Source organism: Dendroctonus ponderosae, unplaced genomic scaffold, assembly GCF_020466585.1.
Source record: "Dendroctonus ponderosae isolate FM_Combo_2020 unplaced genomic scaffold, Dpon_F_20191213v2 Dpon_F_20191213_7, whole genome shotgun sequence".
NCBI classification, from domain to species: Eukaryota; Metazoa; Arthropoda; class Insecta; order Coleoptera; family Curculionidae; genus Dendroctonus; species Dendroctonus ponderosae.
The window spans coordinates 6,060,139-6,075,524 of NW_026018916.1; the positions used below are offsets into that span (position 1 = coordinate 6,060,139).

The 15,386-nt window shown below is 32.5% G+C and overlaps 2 protein-coding genes across 4 annotated transcripts; one reads left to right on the plus strand and one right to left on the minus strand.

Moving 5' to 3' along the window:
- LOC109539674 lies at positions 1 to 15,386 on the plus strand. Its single transcript, XM_048668233.1, has 6 exons — positions 1 to 219; positions 1,285 to 1,485; positions 2,337 to 2,507; positions 14,458 to 14,584; positions 14,640 to 14,806; positions 15,124 to 15,386. Exons 1-6 carry the CDS (start codon positions 138 to 140, stop codon positions 15,225 to 15,227), a joined length of 852 nt encoding a protein of 283 aa, XP_048524190.1. The 5' UTR covers positions 1 to 137; the 3' UTR covers positions 15,228 to 15,386.
- Positions 2,632 to 12,189, minus strand: LOC109539747 (lysophospholipid acyltransferase 6). Of its 3 annotated transcripts, none has more exons than XM_019907717.2 (5): positions 11,986 to 12,189; positions 5,779 to 6,114; positions 5,585 to 5,720; positions 5,057 to 5,325; positions 2,632 to 4,245 (listed from the first exon to the last, which is right to left on the minus strand). In XM_019907717.2, exons 2-5 carry the CDS (start codon positions 5,910 to 5,912, stop codon positions 3,306 to 3,308), a joined length of 1,479 nt encoding a protein of 492 aa, XP_019763276.1. In that variant the 5' UTR covers positions 5,913 to 6,114; positions 11,986 to 12,189; the 3' UTR covers positions 2,632 to 3,305. The 3 variants fall into 3 exon arrangements, with proteins under 3 accessions (XP_019763276.1, XP_019763279.1, XP_019763278.1); XM_019907720.2 differs by lacking the exon at positions 11,986 to 12,189 and adding an exon at positions 8,467 to 8,618; XM_019907719.2 differs by lacking the exon at positions 11,986 to 12,189 and adding an exon at positions 6,233 to 6,341.

A 15,386-nucleotide genomic window follows, 5' to 3' on the forward strand; every position in this document is an offset into this window, starting at 1 on the left:
CCTTTCTGAGCAAATGTACGAGCGTCGACACGTGCCTGTCTTAGAAAAAAAGTTACGCCGACTTTTAATTGCAGAAATATGATCTTTGTAGGCTTTATTTACGCCGAAGTGATTAGTGAAAGTCACAGAAAAGTGTAATGTTAATTTATCATTATTCAATGGAGTTTGGATATTTGCAATTGACTTTTTCTGTTCGCTTTTTGTTATTGTTTTGTGAAGGTAAGCGAATGTATATGCAAATATTTTAAGTTTTATTACGAAAAAACTAAGTTTCCTAAAAGACAGAAATTTCGCTTTGCCTGTTATGCAAGAGGCCGATCAAGCTCATAAATCTTCTTTTTTATCTTTAATTTATAAAAATCTGCAAGCAAGTTTAAATTGTAAAATAGGCAGTGGTTTTTTCCCTCACATTAAAAATACGGGAACTCCTCCAGTAGACTTAATCCGTAAAAGTAAAATATAAATAGCAAAAATACAAATATTCAAGCTGCGGGGATTTGAAAAACATTCAAAGTTTAGAGCACGCAGAAAAGTGAAATGTTCATTTATCATAAGTTAGATTCAATTTCATTGAATTTTTGAAAAGGTGTGGAACAGGGTGGTTAATGTTGCTGTTGTGCCATTGAGATTTTTGAAACCACATAATTTTCCCGGTTCGAGCAACTAAAACAAAATAGCTCAATTTTGGACGTTTGGAAATTTAATTCAATCATTTTTCCCCTATTTTTTTATATTTTTAAATAGCAACAGTGCGGACGATGATATGCGATGCGGAATCGCAAGATTGTTAACTGAGACATGAACATTAATATTAAAATAAATTGATTTTGAATTGCAGGCAATGAGTGGAGAGAAGAGAAAATTCTTTAAATGCAAAACAAATATTTTTATTGCAAAAAAGCCTTATTTTGAGTTTCTAATTTATAAACGTCTGCAGGCAAACGTTAAAATTGGAAAACAGGCAGTAGTTTTTCCTCCTACATTCAAATTACGACCTTTTTTCCACCTCTGTTAACTTAATAAATAAAATTAACTTAACTTAAAAATATAAATATTAAAGCTATAATGGTTTTAAACACACTCAACGTTTCAGTGTCTTTTAATTATATCCTCGATATAATTATTTAATTAAAGTCTTAGCCATAAATTAAAAAATAACAAGAAAATGAGCAATAAAATATTTTCATTTAACTCACTAAATTTACTTAACAAAATATATATTTGAAGATCTTCTAACAAAATGAATCACTGTATAAATGTTTATCTCAATTAACTTCGTTTTAGGCATACAGAAAATATCCTCTGTTAAAATCAATCAACTTCTTGTGCCGGAAATCGCATCGCCGGCATCGTCGCCCATTATTCTGGACTGCGACTATTCCTTAGAATTCCCAAAAGACGAAGGATTGGTGGTTAAGTGGTTTTTTAATGAACGACTTTATCCGGTTTATCAGTGGATCCCTGATGCCAAACCTCAAGAATTAGGTGAGACGTTATTTACTCAAATCGGATTATTAGTTCTGGTTTCAATCATTTTCTTTCGCTGAAGATTCGTGAAGTAAATTGTGCACGTTTGTATTTGTGAGCCACTGGACACTCACAGATTTTGAAGATAAAAATATGTATTCAACAAATAAAATATTGTCGAGTGTATACATTAATACATTAATTAATATAGATCATCCAAAACTGGGCAGTTTGCGAAATAAAATGTAAAAGTTAACACGAGGGAATCGAAAAACTGAACGAAATTTCGTGTCGGGAGATTATTGGAGGAAGAAATTAGAATTCGCTTACATTTTCAATTTTCATGTTATTTTCTCACTTTGTTAAAACAAATTGTTTGCCTGAAAATGCAATTTTCACTAAGATATCGTATACTTACTTAAAACAATTTTATTATTTTATGTTCCTTTCTGGGCAATCTGGGCTTATTGTTAAATACACGATTTGATAGTTACAATTGCATTTTCACTTCAAGCAGAAATGCGATCGCCGCAAGTTTTTCTCATCTTTCCGTCTATTTAAAAAAAAATGTTTTCAACTACGAATCGGGTCTTAAAAATTTGGAAAAACTGGGCGATGATGGAAATGATCATAAAAAATGTAGTTGTCTTGCTAAAAAAACCGCCATATCTTTAAACTGGCTGAATATTTCAATTTATGACGAGTCATGAAAACCGCCATATCAAACTTAATCTTTAAAAAAGCAAATATAATGAAAATCTAAATTAACACTAACTCACCCAAATCCAGATTCTTCTCATTCCATCAAAGGCCTCTTTCGCAGCACTCATTTAACCAATTTACATTTAAATTAACCAAATCCTTTTAAGGTATTCTCAAAGGCCGCCTAGATTTGACATTCAGGGCATCTGAGGATCGCTACATGGTCCACAGGGCTCTAAAAATTATCCAACTCAGTCCTGAGCTGGCTGGAAACTTCACGTGTTCGGTTTCAACGTTTAGCAGCGAAGACACTCAAACTAAACGGATGCTGGTTTTCGGTAAGTCACTCGAATAAAACGACACTGTTTTTTTTTTATATTAAAGCATTTTTATTGTATAACAAAAAGTTATAAACATTTCATATAAATCTTGACATTTAGTATTTACAATATATTAAAAAAATCGCAGTAGCATTTGCCTTTATTTGATCAATGTACATTTGGAACAAAATATATGGGAAGGCATATATCAATATCAATCAATAAGTAGATTATCCTATAAAATAAAGTTGGTGTGTGCTTTAATCTGCCTTTTGGTCATTAGCAGTATAAAATAAATACCTTGTTGTTTCAGACATTTTCTTGTGTATGTACATTCGATTTAAACTAGTCAGGTCGCTCGTCTTCATTTGAACTTCACTGCATGCAAACAAGGCACTCGCTAAACCCGTTTATTAAAAAAGCCTCATTTTAGTAACATTAAAACGTTGTTATTGACAGATTAAACCCAAACCTCAAGCCGACGCTCATCACTAAATTGTAAAAGAAATAATTCCGTTCAGATGTGGTAAATATCAGAAGATACACGTTAAATATTCGATGTAGCTTTTAATTGAAAATTTTTGCCTCAAATCTTCTTTATTGGTTTGCTAGAACCGTGAAAATCATAAAAATAAACAAAACTCCTCCAAAACATTTAGCACCAAAGCAATAGTGGAAGACGGACTTTAAGTTGGAAAACTAAAGCAGACATTGCAGAAGATTTGTTATAAAACCCCATTCTGGCAGATTACATATATTCGAGATATCCGTCAGCAGCATTTTATTATAATACATAGAAAAAGTGAATACATAAAATCAGTCAATTTTGCCAACGGCTTCTGAATACGGACCAGCCTTGCTCAATGCTATGGCAATGCCGTTTTTCTGAATCATTTCCCCCATTTTATCTTTAGGCAGAAGTTGAGGTACCATCCAGAGAGTGAGACAGGCGAAAATGTGGAACACCCAGTACAGTTTGTGATAGATGAGAACGCTGCCGGAAAATTCCAATAAAACAAATGGAAAAGTAATATAAACCATGACCAGTCTGGTGGCGGCAAAAGTGATAATGTTGTATAATACTTTGGACTCGCTAGAATACATAAAGTGGGGCCTGAGATGTCGATGCATGGTTCTGGAAGCGAATGTGAACAAAGCCCCGCTTAAAAATGTGATGTAGTAGCCAGGGTAAAAACCATGCCAAATTGCGCTCAACGCGAATGTTGCTAAAGTCGAGTAGCTGCTCGATCTCTTGTACACTATGAAACGAAGCCACTGGTTTGTGCCCTTATTCCAGGCTTCAATGCTCTCCTTCAGGCTAGTTCCCAATTCGAAGCGGAAAATATCCACATTGGTATATCGGCTCCAAGAACTTCCATCCCATCCCATTCCGGCGTTATTGCAAATCGCATCTGCCAGAGTCCAGGCGAAATAATACTTGGCTCTCACTAACGAGGTGGCAACAGACAAATACCAAAACTTATAGGTGAATGTCGTGTTATTGATAAAATCCTCGTCTTTCAATCGGGTTATGGGAAACCGTGGAAGAAATAGCACGAATACTAAAGCGCAAACTATCGCTAAGGCCAGTTTCTTGAACACAACTTTCATTAAGTTTGGCTCGTGCACCACAACTGGCTTAGAGGACGGCGTTGACTTTTTTAAGTCCATTAATGAGTTGCCTTCAATGAACTCTATGTAGTCTTTGTAGAACATAGCTGGACCAGCCATGAGTGATGGAAACATTAAGCTGTAACTGAAAAAAAACATGTTTCTATTAAAATGAACAGATAGAGCAACAAAATTGCGAAGATTATACATTTTTCCCAATATAAAGTATTTACAAGCGAAAGTAGTCAGATTTTAAACACAGACCGATTGATGGATTAAAATAAAGACGGCAAGTGTGTTTTAAAACATAAAAGGAAACATTCAGAAAAGTCAGTTGCTAAAAATTAAAGTGTACATTAAAGAGCACTGGCAAAAGTCATAAGATCCAGAAAAAAAAACAAAATAAGGAACGAAGGCAACACGGAAAAACGAAAAACCCAACGCCTCCAATTGCTGCAAGTTGAAAGACCGAAAAAACAAGATGATGTAAATGAAGAAAATAAAAACGTTTTGAAGCCTATCGATGACGACAACTCGATGGTTATCTCTCGGGAGCGTTGACTCTTTAGATAATTTTTTTCGCGATTAAAACGTTGAATAAACAAAAAAAGATAAAAAGTCTGTTTTCAGTAAAACTCAATAAGATGTCGTTTGATTTTGTTACCAAATTAACAAGTTAGTTCAAAATGACTGGATAATGAGCTTAATTGAAGCAAAATATTAGTAGTAATTTTTTTAAATATTTTATATATGTATTTCTATCCAAACCTATTTTCCATCAATATGACCGTTTCCCCACACTTTTAACTTAAAGTGCCTAATTTTGATCGAAAAGTTCGCTTTTAAGATAATAAACTGAAAAAACTTGACAATCATAACTGCACGAATAGCCATCATGTATACCAAAAATAAAACACTGTTTTAAACCAACATTCTTTCGGGATTTGGTTTCTTACCTAAAAAACTCCAGTAAATTAGGAACCTTCTTCAAAGCGTAAGATCGCTGAGTTTCCGTCAATTTTTCGTCGTTCTCCACCATACCATCGTGCAAACTGAATGCCAAACTGGTCACTTTTTGCGTAATCACCATTAAGGGCCCACTTATGTCCAAGCCGAAAGAACTGTCATCAAACAGTTGCCTGTACAGATGTATCATTGAAAGGTATAAGATGGCAGTGAAAAGAACAGCGCCGTGCATTATGGATGGATTTTGGGTCAAAATCACCTAGAAGCAAAAAAAATACGTCATTAAACATATTTAGTAAAAATAGGGGTAATTTAGGTCAACTTAGTTGTTAATGTTACAGTGAAAATAATTTTTGACTCCTGATTATTACTGTATGTATATAAATAACGGCTTTAGCCGACAAAACAATCGGACAACAGTACATAAACAAGCTTATCTAAGCTGCGTACTTGGAAGGATAATAATAAATTTACCAAGCAACAACAGGATTTAAAAAATTGCGCTTTAAGAAACCTACCAGATAACAAGCCGCCGGCAATCCTGCAAGATGTAGAGCTTGATAGCCGAAGCAAAAATACGACATCCATAATCCAAACAAAAGTCCAAAAACGTGTCGAACTTTAGGGCTAACTTTTGCCGGTCCCAACAACGTTCTGCATAAAAAAACCCATATTCGCAAAATTCCAGTAATTCTGCTAAATCAATGCTTACCTATACAGGGCAGCAATAGTCAAGGCTACAAGTTGCGATACTAAAAAATTCAGCTGATCCAAGTGCAAACTGGTGTAGCCACTCAGACCCTCCAAGAGCCTGCTGCCTCCGTAATTTTCTAAATTATCAGTCATTTTTCTATTGTATTTTCTTAATATATAAAATCAGTCCATAAATAATGTAATATTGGTGTGAAGGTAAAAGTTTGATATAAAATAAGTTCAGATTTATTCAGTGGCTCTGTAGAATTTGGAAGTCTTTTGGAAGCAATTGAAAAACAGCAAATACATATGATTTGGAGCTGATTTCAGTTGGTAGCGTTCAAACCATCGTCACCTGCAATGAAAATAAAGCGAAAATATACAAATCCGAAAATAAACGTGTTCTTTGTTGAGTCAATAGGTACTTGATGCGATCAATTTGCAGCCTCAAACCACACTCAATAATTGCTTACATAAAACGAATCAAAATGAAATATTCACGTGTTTTCCATGTTCACAATGTGTTTGTGTTGAAATACGTATATAACTCCATCCTGATTTATACAAGCAATCGGCCGAAACCTGGACATAATTCGATTTGGGTTAAAGCCAGATTATTAAATATAGATCATAGCTTAGAAATTTGGCTTTCGTACAGAACAGCAAACTTTTTCATCAAGCTTCGGAATTCAGATAATGATCAGTCCTTAAGTAGTTAAGTAAGTCCTTAAGTAACAATCTGGAGCGTTTACAGCACTTTACAATTTACCAAACTTGAAATGCCATCTACATGTTTTTCATTAATCAACTGCTCAAATATTTGCAAGCTTTAACCAAATCGCCCTAGATAAATGACTCAGGTATATTGAACCGTACTTTACAAAAAAATCTACTAAGCCGACTATTTGACTTTGTTCTAATTGGAACACGCTTTATCCACTTGTATTATTTACATTGATAAGTTGATGTTAAGAGTTGATCATCCCTGCGTTCGAAATAATAATAAACAGTTTATAACCGGGTTACTAAAGATGGAATGTACATCGTACATAGAACTGTAAATATACTGGGTTGCTCAACACGAAAAGGTACTTAACACTTATTTATGACATATCCCGGAAAAAATTGGAAAACAACGCTCAGTCTTGTAAAGTTACAATTAACAGGGAGTTTTTAAACAAGATAATGTGATACACTCCTTCTCTTAATACTTATACTTAGGTAATTTTTCTCGTTCCTGGTTTAAACAAGTTTGTAAAATCAATTAGCTTAATTAAGTTTTTCCATTTCTCATGAGGTTTACATTTTGGTAACAAATATGTGGTGGGATAATTTTGGGAATTTTAATGAAGAGCATCAAGTTTAATGAATATTTGCGAAAAAAATGACACATGTTTTGGCAAACACACATTTTGGCTAAAGCTAATACAACATAAATAAAATCCCAGACCACCAAAACTCTTGATCGACGATCATCAATCTCCTTGTTCTCAGTCTTGAAACTTTGGCGGTCCTCTTGATAAAAATTACATTCTTTACCGGAGAAAGTTTCTGTATTTATTTTCGAATTTTTTGGAGATTTTAAAACACCTGAAGGTTCAGATTTCTCCGGTTCTGCCACTAACATCTCATGAATGGACGGATCAAGTGGAAATGTTTTTATTTTGGTAGGCCAATAATGGACGATGTTAAATGCGGTAAACGCGGGCGGAGTAGTCAACTTGTTGCCTGCTTGCCCCAAATTTTACGTAAACGTATTATTTTTACTACTTAATAAAATTTCCGATTTCAAAGGAAATTTCCAAGGAAAATTTGCCGGTCGCAGGTATGAAGTTGATAGCATCTGTTTACATTTCCTCCTATTCCCCATTTTCCTAATGAACATTAATTTAATTTCCCAATTAACATCATCCATCTAGCGGCATCTTATCTACATAAAACATTACTTTTTTCATAAATTAAAGTATGGCCCTTTGAGTTGATTCTCCTTTAATCAAACCATGCCGGTACATGTTAAGAATGTTTACAATTTAATTAATCTCATGCATATAGAAAAACTGGGAAGCAAACTTATTGGTCTATAATTATCTATACAGTCTGACTCTCCTTTTTTATTATTATTATTAAATTAACCACCTTTACCAACTGTGGAAAATACCGTACTTGAATGCATTATTAATTACGCATGCTGACGGAGATTGTAATTGTAGCGGAAAATGCATTAGAGCCATTCATTATGCAAATAATAGAAAACGACAATAACCAAAGCGGAAATACTTTCCACTTGAAATAAGATAAGAAGCGCAAACCCACTTATGTAACTACCAGTTTTTATTGTGGCTTTTTTGGGGGCATAAGCAAAATTTATGATTTGAAACCAGTCAATTGAAGATTTTCGGCACCCGGTTTTCGCCATTTAATTTGATATAGTTAAAATTAGCTACATTATTAAAATTATCATTTTCTTTAAGAGTCGTTCTGAATAATCCGACTAAATATTTTATTGTAGTTACTTATTAGGTAGTTCAAAATGCTTACAAGACAATTGATTAAGAATTTCAGTAAGACTTAAAAATTTTCATCAAATACAAACAAGATGTACCGACTCTTAGATATGAAAGTTTACATATAAAACTACTCAAAACTTAAACTGCCATTGATTGAAATCGGGTTGAACAATTAAAAATTAAAATACACTGATACTCACATTCACCTTAAAACAACTGGGAAATTAAAGACACTTTAACGCATCCAATTTTTATAAAGTTGTTTTTTTGCAATGAAAATACTTAAGTGTATTTTCACTCACTTGACTGGCCCACTGCACTAGCTATGTCACGTTTTGTTTGAAACATTTTAATTAGAATAATGAATTAACAAAGTCCGTTTTTATGTTAATTAAATAAAATCTCGATTTACGATGCAAAAGTAAATTGCGCGGTATACAACAAGGTCATTTAAGTGATGTCCAATAACGTCCATTGTTTATAGATTTGAATGGAAATAATCCACTAATAATTATTATGCACTTGATGGGCGGAAAAAATTGATTGAAAACAATTTAATACATCCACAGCTACTTTGAGTATCGAGTGGAAACCAGTTTAATTAACCGTTATTTTTTTTATTAGAAGTTTTGCATCAGATTACTTGTATGCAGGGTGATTTTTCGACGCTAGGAAACCGTAATTTTTTACAGAACTCGCCTGGTTCTGAAATAACAATATTAGAGAAAATAGTCGAATACAAAATTTCAAGGCAATTTTATAATAATAATAGTAATCATCTTCATTTCTTTCGAAAGATGCTATCCATCAAACCGGCCTTTCTGCCCCTGAAATTACGCAAATTTATTTTAAGGAAAAAATCGTTACAGTTCAAAAGGCAAAACCACATCATATTACGCTGGGGATGTGAATGAAAAATGGAAAATTTTGATAAGAAATTTCTTTACTTAAACAAAATACAACTCAAAAACAATATTTCATTGCCATCTTTTCATCAACAATGACGTACACTTATTGAAACCTTTCGTCGTTATTCCTTGTTTTAAGTGAAAATTATTTTATTAAGTACGCTGTTCTTCAAGATGAAAGTTTAAATTAAGTACTTTATTCCAATATTTCACTTCAATAGGTTGATTTCAAACCCATAATCGCGTGACAAAAGTAATTTTTTTCATAAGAAAGGCAATTACAAAACATGAATATAATATAAACTTAAAATTTCTAATGAATGTTTAATGAGCGCAAACCAATACCATACATTTAAGTACTTAGTGTTATAGTAAGTATGTACTTACAGAATTAATTTGGCTGCACAGAAAGTTCATTGCCATAATTAATTAGTAATTGGCCATACTGCGAGTCAGACTGACATTTAAAAGCGTAGAAATTCAAATTATATAATGCGAATCTAATTATATTCAACATACCCGTTAATTTAATGGAAAAAATCAATTTCAGCTTTCTTATTTCCGAAGAAAATATCATAGTAGACGTCGAAGAGAACATGCACATTTATATAGTGTATTACTTGCACAACAACAATTGCACTTGTATTTTATACAATAAAAAATTGTTGCATCCAACAACCTAGCTTTTAGGACGATTCTAAACCGATTTTCGGTTGAACGATGATGAAAACGAAATGTTTGTAAATCAAAAATTAACAATGTCAATTCGCTACCTTTACAATTTAAGCAATCAAAAACAGGTTTTCAAGTTTGATCTGCTCATTTATTCAAAAACGTTCACGGCCGACTTTTTTTTTGCACTGATATTTTGGGACCAGAACTTAACTGTTGCATTAGAACAAGTTCTGTCAAAAATCTTCAGACGAAATTAGACGACAATATCAGAAAGATCTACTGGAAAAAGTCGTCACGAAATAAAATTAAAAAAATATTAAAACACAAAGTACAGGGTGTTTTAAAAACACTCACCATCCCTTAGGCAAGGATTATAACCGGCCCACTTAAAATGAAGTGAAATGTTCCTTTACAGGATGTTTTAAATGGAAGTCAATATATTCGGGGGGTGATTGTTGACATAATAGAAAAAAATAATAATATTTTTCCTTAGATAAGAAACGCGATTAAATGAGAATATTTTGTGTTACCGTCAAGAAGACACTTGTGTCATAATTAAGTAAAATACACCTTTTAGTTTTTTTAACTGATTTTTCGAAAATCTTCATAAAAACTTTCGTACAACTCGCTACATTAAAAAAATGTTTTTTATCTTATGCAGGGTGGTTCAATTTTAAAGTAAAAAACAACACTAACACAAAAAGTGCACTTCATAAAAAGCGTCTTCAAATATCCAAAACATGTGCATGATCAAATCGATTGACCTTTTCAATGAGCTGTTTTACTTTATTCTGTGAGATTTTGAGGGAATGTTCTACACCATAAAACAAATTAATTTTAAACTGTGGGAGGTGCAATCGTCGTTCTCTCAAAATATCGTTAAGAAAAGAAACTCTAATCTAACTAATTTAATAAAAATTGACTTTTTCAAAAATTCCTCAGGCGCTCTTTCCCAATTAAAACTATGTAGTTTCATAAAAAGTTTCCGATTAGGCGTCAAATTCACTTCATCAAAAGATTCCCTTAAAGTCTCTCATATCAAAATTGACCTACTCGGTTTGTTTTTTAATCAAATGAACTGCTTCGAATTAACAGAAAATGATGTAACTTATTGCATGTCGAGAAGAAGTAAAAAAAATAAATTTTAGGGGAACTTCTTGATCAAAAAGTTTCAGGAAATGTTACTTTTTTCGTTATGAAGTTTATGCCTTTTCTTTTTGTTCGATGTATAAACTTGATTGTACTTTAATATTTTTATATGAAATTAAATGAATTGCATTGCATTGCATTCGACCTATATTTGCAGGGTCTTTTCACTCGGTGGTTACTTTGAAACTTACTATAAAAAAGTGCAAGTTTCATTTTCCAAGTATTTGTTTGTTCTGGATGAATCAATTTTAGTTTACTGATCGAATCTAGGTGTTGATGAATTTATTTTTAATAGATTAGTAATAATGCAGATAAGACTATATGATGGGAATTTCTGAATGATGTAGTTTACACAGTAATACTAGTGATATGTTTACATACCTTTACTTAACTCAACTGATAACGACCATTTAATCAATGAATCTAGAATTCAGGGTGGAAGAATTAAAGTGTTGCAGTCAATGTGCTCAAATTTTTGCTTTAAAGTTGACTGCTCGTTTAACTCAAATTATTTATGTGTAAGCCTCCAAAACTTCTATTAAATAAAGCTCTAATTGATTAAAATTCTTACTACGTATTTGCACAAGCTTAGTACAATTTGGAAGCAAATCAGGGCAAGGGACTTGAATTATTCCTTCAATTTCTTGGGCAAAACAGGGCATTTAACAGGAAATCCTCATACCGGAATGTGTTCACATAGAAGTTTGTAAAATGGGAGTATAATGTCGGACCATATAACTGAACATCTATTGAGGATTTTTTAAAGTAGCTGATTTTGAGAAGCTGAAGAAGTTATTAAAAAAAGGAAATGACAAATAAATTCATGGGCATTTAAAATATTCTGTATGCTAGAAGTTGCATACATCGCCTGCCTCTGGTATTTGCCTAAATTTCATAGATTTCCCATAATCTCTAAGCAAAAATCTTCAGCAAAACAAACCCTCCATAGCAAAATATAACCTTAATTACCATTGAACCTCTACTTACACGAGATTGCAGTTTGCCTAAGAAATCCACCAATTTTCTTCCCCTGATTTCCACCATTTTTAGCACAACATTCTCACATAAAACCATCCACAAATCACTAATATCAAAAATAAATAAACGTGGAAAATCACAACTGCACTGTCAAAGTAACAGTTCACAGCTGGGACGAATGTTACCCTAGAATTAGAGGAAATGTGCAGAAATCGATGTTGCCATGTTGTGAAACGTATGGCAACCGTAGGGCGGAAACGTTTCCATGGAGGTCACCAATATTTTGCATTGCTCTTAAAAGTTTATATTAAAATCAAATTTTTGGGAATTTTTGGTCGATTTTGGTGATTTATTTCAGTTTGGTCCCGCAAATATGTTTTGTATTTGATTTAGCAACGATATTTAGCAAAAATGTAGCTTATTTGACCGAATCCGTTTGAGATCCCCACTGGAAACGCACCAAATTGTTATAAACATTAGTCAAAGTTTATTATTGTCTATGTTGCAATGCGCTATTTTGGTTTGTGCTAGCAATTGATATCACCCGATCATAATATTTTATTTATTCAGTTAGATAAAAATGAAGGAAAAAATCATCTGATAATTTATGAATGAATCAAATTATTTTGTTAACGCGGTTTGGGAAAATAAATAATTTATCGAATTAATTAAGCGGGAAGCACGAGCCAAATTTATAATCGACTATAAATTAATGTGCTTTATCGGAAGAATATTTTAAATGGTGTCTTTTCCTTTCCGCTTATTCATACAAGATAAATGATATAATTGGTAAAATAAATAGAAAGTTCTAAGAGATGTGTAAATATACAAGATTTTTGCCAATGTTGAGTGAGTCCTACTTAAAAAATTACGATTTCAAATACATACAGGAGTATGTATTATTGAAGTTTTACATAAAGCCAATGAAGCGCGTGTTTTAAGGCCGCAGTTTCTGTAAGGCCCCAAGCTTTATGTGTTAAGGCTTTTGCTATTTATGTTTATAGCAAAACATCTTCGACCCATTTTCGCATTTTATGTGCAACTTAAATACTTTTAAACGATTAAACATAAATCATCAAAGATTTTTATTCCGCCGTTAAAAGAGAAGAGGCCTAAAATATTTAGGGCTTACGGCCCGCAAGGTTCTTGATCCATCTTTGCACTCGCTAATGCCTTTGAACTTTTTATTTATAAAATATAATTATAAAACAGGATACTTAATTAACGCCCTTAAATTCAGCTCACTAAATATGCCTAAAACATACTTTTTGAAACAAGGCCCCAAGCATATGAATATGGATGTTTTGAAGAAAGAAAGCGATGTTTTGTACATTTTTAGACATTAGTTTTGTTACATTTTAGATCATGCTAAGTAGCATAGATTTCGTAAAAAACGTAATTTTCAGTTTAAATGTTTTTTTAAATAACCAGTTGAGTGGTAACCAATAACACGCCATTTAAATCGAGTTTTGAGGTATAGGTAAATATATTACATAAATAACATTAAATCATAAACGAACGATGAAATGCAACGTTGTTATGGAGCTGGAATTTTTTTAAAAGATAAGTTGATGGGCTGTAAAATATTTATTAGTTTTCTCTGCTAATTTAGGAGCATAATGCACTTTACGAGGTTTTTTTTGGAATCCCGTAAAGCATTTAATTAGCTCGTAATATTCCATTAACGGCAAAAGCAACTTTGTGGTCTTTCAACTTGAACCATTCTTTTTTTTTTCGTTTTTCTCTTCTGTTAGATTTACTAAAATCCAACAACGTATATGTGTATGTTTCAACATTAGCTTTAATTTGAAAATTGGTTCGCCGTTTTAATACGCCTTTCATTCTGCCACTCTTGTACACAACTTTGATTTTATTTGAGGAAATTGAACAAAGTGGATGGCAATTTCTTAAGATAAATGGAATCGAAAGAAGAAAAGACAAAGAAATAGCAAAAAACAAAGTATGAAGAAAATGTTATCACTAAACATTTTCTTCCGGCTAGTTCAATATAGATGTAGAATATTTAATTCAGATGTACTTGACTTGGGTTCTAAACAAGCAAATAAAAACATTTGTAGCAATTAAATCTTAACAAAGAAGGTTTGCACGCCTTGAAACTTGAAAAAATTTAAATTCTCAAATTCATATGAAAAAGTCAAGTTCTTAATTTTGTACGAGTGTTTATTATGCGCTCAATTCTTGCCTTATTATATGGTTCTAGTATTTTTTTGAACCAACTTACTCTTTTACAATCTTTTGTAAAATTTAACTTTTTTGAGAACTTTGGAATCACGTTTTAGAAATTGTTGTTTTTTCGAGTTAAAGAACGCCGTAAGACCATTTTGATCATCTATTTACGGGACACCTTAAATATTAATCAAATTTAATCATAAATGTATGCATGTTTACTTAGCTTTTTAACACCCCACCATAAGCTAACCACTAACTTTAGGAACAATGTAATTATTAAGATTTTTTCAGTTCCAGAAAAATCATTGGAACTAAAGTACCCTCCAGTATGGTACCGCAGTGAAAGAAACTCGAAAGTTCTGTGCTACGCTGAGCAAGTTTACCCTAAGCCCGAAATGCGATTGTATTTAAACAGCAGGTAAGCAAATTTTTGGTTCTTATTTGAAATATGATTAATATGAAACTTTTTGCAGTGAAGCTGAGAACGTTACCTTAAAGTACCAAGAAACACCAAGTGGACTATTTGACGTGGAAATATCCATAAGTTCGGACAGTCTTATAGATGGTACCGTAATTTTATGCGAATTACATGTCGCCCTTACTAATTACACGGTTCGAAAAGAGGCTATTTATTACGAAGGTACGTATGTTTAACTACTTAAAAATTTATAAATGCAGTGGATAATTACACGCGCTTGTTTCGTACTGGGTGACAACAATCTGCTTATTAACCAAGTCACTTCATAGACTTTCCACTGCAAAATCGTTAAACTTATTCAAACAATGACCATTAATTTAAATTAATTCAGAAAGCAGCGAAACATAGAACTGAAAAAACATAAACTAGCTCAGAAAAGCGTAATCACTATAAATAAGCACTAAAAATCCACAATTAGTGTTGTGTATTTTCACATATTGTATTGTTTTAATTAATTTATTACGGGTTTTTTGTTACAGAAGAGACTGTCTCCAGTTCAGCAAAAATATGGAGAACTTCTGCCGCAAAATGGATAATTTCCCTAATAATCTCTAACTTAGTCTTAGTGGCACACCTTTTGTAATCTATAAACATTTTCTACAATTTTTCTACGGCTGTTAGCTGCTACATTTATATAATTTTAGCTCAAATTAGACAAATATTCGTGATCGTGATATTGATGATTGTACCATTGTAGATGTTCAGATTCCAAGTGTTTTTGTAATAAACGATTTTCAATATG